Raw genomic sequence first — 2,971 nt, 5'->3', positions numbered from 1 at the left:
AGGCACAAAATGCTTCCTCCTACCTTCCACATGAAACAGCATTTGCAAAGTAGATACCGAATTAATTCTGCACACTTGCAGAATTAGGTTTTGAATGTAGAATGTAGGTTTTGTTACCTACAAGTTACCAATTTGGTAACCCATCTAAATCACCCACCATGTTTCTACTTACTTAAAGTTATTTATGATGCCACATGCACTTAAAATAGCAGATGATGTTCTCCAATGAGTCATAAACTCGCTTCAGTTCATCTTTATCTGCACTGAGCTCAAGCCCCACCATCCAAGAGCTGAGTGCTTTTGCCTGCCCATTTAAGTAACATTTCTGAAAACAGAATTATGAAATCAAACAGAGATTTTTGCTTGTTAAATTAGTTAAAAATAGAGTTTGTGCAAATTCCCTCCCTCTTAAAACTTCCCCTGGTTTTTAGCTGCTGAACATACTTTGGAAAACAAATATTTCAGTGTTACATGGCAAAAAGACGGAAGTGGGATTTCCGTGACAGGAAGGGCAGGGTAAAGAAGCCACTTCTTCACTATCAAATCACTTTCTTCCTCTTGCTATGGGGAGTTGATCCAATGCAAATGTTCTTTAAACACGGTTGATACGGCTTCCACTTGACGGAATGCTTGAGGTTCTTTCAAACTTAGAAGTTCTCAATTAGTATAAAGGCTAATTATCCAATCAGAGTCTCCTTCCTGAGAAAAATGCTCAGCTGGGCAGAGCCCACCTAAAAGGCAAATACAAAGCATCTGCATTGCAGAACGATTCACTTCATGCTTGTATATTAACTCCACAGGAAATAAGTTAGACTAAGCATCTATGTATAAAAAAAACCAAAAAGGAGGCATTTTTTGTAAGCTCAACACTGGTTATGATTTAACATCTAAGAAAATTAAAATCCAAGTAATTTTAATTCATTTAGTTGTTGAGATCCCTTACAGTGTCTCTCTAACCACATCTGTAATAAAGGAATTCTTAGTTTCTCTTCAGTACAGGTATAATATTACAAAACTAGAAAGGTATGGATTTTACAGACTTGACACTATTTTTAATATTGAACTACACATTCCTGAAAGGACCCACTGAAATTGTAAACTAGCACTTATTTGAAATAGAGGAACTGTCAATTGCAATTTCTCTCAGTCAGAACCTTTACTTGCTTACACACTATAAAACACTTTAAAAAGCAGCATATACAAAAACACAGACAATGACAAATGTACAACAGAAAAAGTTAACTTTAATCTGTGGCTACCACCTCACATGATACATTTAACATACATTGTTTCTACCAGTAAACACACAGCTCACAAAATATTAAACATTTCCAGCTGCCTAGTCACTCACAACCTCTTAACAGGTGTACAAAAATGCTTTGTCTGCTTGTAAAATAGTAAAACTAAATACAACATATACTCTCAGAATCCATTCTGCCTCTTGTTATAGGGAGCTAACAAAAAAAATAATACTGTTTTCTTCATGTCATTTCATCAATAATGCTACACATAGCTGCATCTTTGTCTAAAACCTGGTCTCTGGTGCCACCCGAACGCTCTCTCTGCTTTTCGCTCTGTCCAATACAGTTGCTGCCATCATCAGGATCCATTGGTTCCACTTTCACTCTCAGTCCTCCCTCTGAATGAGGCAAATCATCAGGCAAGGAAGCCAGGCAGTTCTGAATCATCTCTACAACTCGCTCCAAGTGCTTCTGAAATCGCTCTGCTGTTTCCAAACGCTGACGTTTCTGTACCTCCATCATGACTCTCAGCGTCTCCCGAGCCTGGTGAGGGCGATACTCATTTATGAGATGATGGACATGAACAAAAAGCAGTTTCAAGTCTTCCAGTTTCTCCTCTCGTTTAATACTCCCCGGACTCCTTATCAAGATATCCAAGAGGTCCAAAAAGTTGACCAGGATAGACATATTAAGTTTTCTTAATTCCTTCTTGTGATCAAACTGCATAGGGTGTAACCGTTCAATACCTTGGCTCTCCAAGGGTCGAATAATCAGATCATCACATTGAAACTGATTACCAAACATCATATAACTGTCCTTCACTGGTGGAGGTGGCTTTGGAGCCAGGCCTTTGCGGATATTTTCATCAGTATATTCTTTTATATATTGCATTGGAGGTGGAGGAAGGGCACTCACTTGCTGAGGTTCACCCATTTTTGCCAGTTGAAAATACCTACGGAATGTCCCAAGAAATATACATTAAGCAATTTGTGCGACAACCTTATCATATAAATAGAAAAAAAAGGCAATATAAAAGAGCTGGCAGTGAGAAAATGAGCCAGAAGAAGCCATCTCAATGCATAGAACACAGGAAACGTGCGAATAAACGCATCTTAGTTTTTCACTACAGTATACTTTTAGGAGGATGAACTTCACTCGAAGCACGTTAAGCATTTTTTCATCGAACCATGAAAGCCCAGCCTGTAAACAGAGGTTAGAACCCTTCTCTAGCCGAGGCCCGGCCCGCTACCACCACGGCCCGCCAGAGGGGGAACCGCGCAGCACGGCGGCGGGCAAGCACTACCCTCAGGGAAGGAAGGACGCGGCCTGGCGCCCCGGCTCCACAGCCGCAGCCCGGCCCTGGTTAGGCCCAGACCCCGTCGCAGCGTTCGCCAGGCCACTGCTGAAGAGAGAAAAGCCAGGGACGGGCTACGGCAAGACCCCAACAGCGACTGACCACGTACCCGGCGGAGGAGACAACCCCGTCGGGAGCCCGGGGCCGCGGCAACCGCCTCTCCTCTCCTCTCCTCACCTGCCCGCCGAGCTCCCCTCAGCGCAACCGCCCGCACCCCACTTCCGGCTAGCGGCCCGCTTCCCTTCCTCTCTATTGGCTCACTGGCCTCGGGATGACACACTTTGATTGGTTCTTTCGAACATCCGTCAGAAGCTTTCTCCACTCAGCGCAGGGGCTGGCTGGGGGGACGGTGCCAAGCGGGGCGGGGCGGGGCGGG

The 2,971-nt window shown here is 43.8% G+C and overlaps 1 protein-coding gene across 2 annotated transcripts; it reads right to left on the bottom strand.

Moving 5' to 3' along the window:
- Positions 1-1,224: 1,224 nt before the first annotated feature.
- MED7 (mediator complex subunit 7) lies at positions 1,225-2,831 on the bottom strand. 2 transcript variants are annotated; one of them, XM_014947703.1, is made up of 2 exons: positions 2,773-2,831; positions 1,225-2,193 (listed from the first exon to the last, which is right to left on the bottom strand). In XM_014947703.1, the coding sequence occupies exon 2, from the start codon at positions 2,172-2,174 to the stop codon at positions 1,482-1,484; it is 693 nt and encodes a 230-aa protein (XP_014803189.1). In that variant the 5' UTR covers positions 2,175-2,193; positions 2,773-2,831; the 3' UTR covers positions 1,225-1,481. The 2 variants fall into 2 exon arrangements, with proteins under 2 accessions (XP_014803189.1, XP_014803188.1); XM_014947702.1 differs by having other exon boundaries at positions 2,705-2,808.
- Between the last annotated feature and the right edge of the window lie 140 nt (positions 2,832-2,971).

Source organism: Calidris pugnax, unplaced genomic scaffold (genome assembly GCF_001431845.1).
Source record: "Calidris pugnax isolate Ruff unplaced genomic scaffold, ASM143184v1 scaffold27, whole genome shotgun sequence".
NCBI lineage: Eukaryota > Metazoa > Chordata > Aves > Charadriiformes > Scolopacidae > Calidris > Calidris pugnax.
This window is presented reverse-complemented; position numbering and strand designations above follow the sequence as displayed.

Excerpts from the sequence above, each read along its gene's own strand:
- MED7 (XM_014947703.1), bottom strand. The coding sequence starts at position 2,174 with ATGGGTGAACCTCAGCAAGTGAGTGCCCTTCCTCCACCTCCAATGCAA.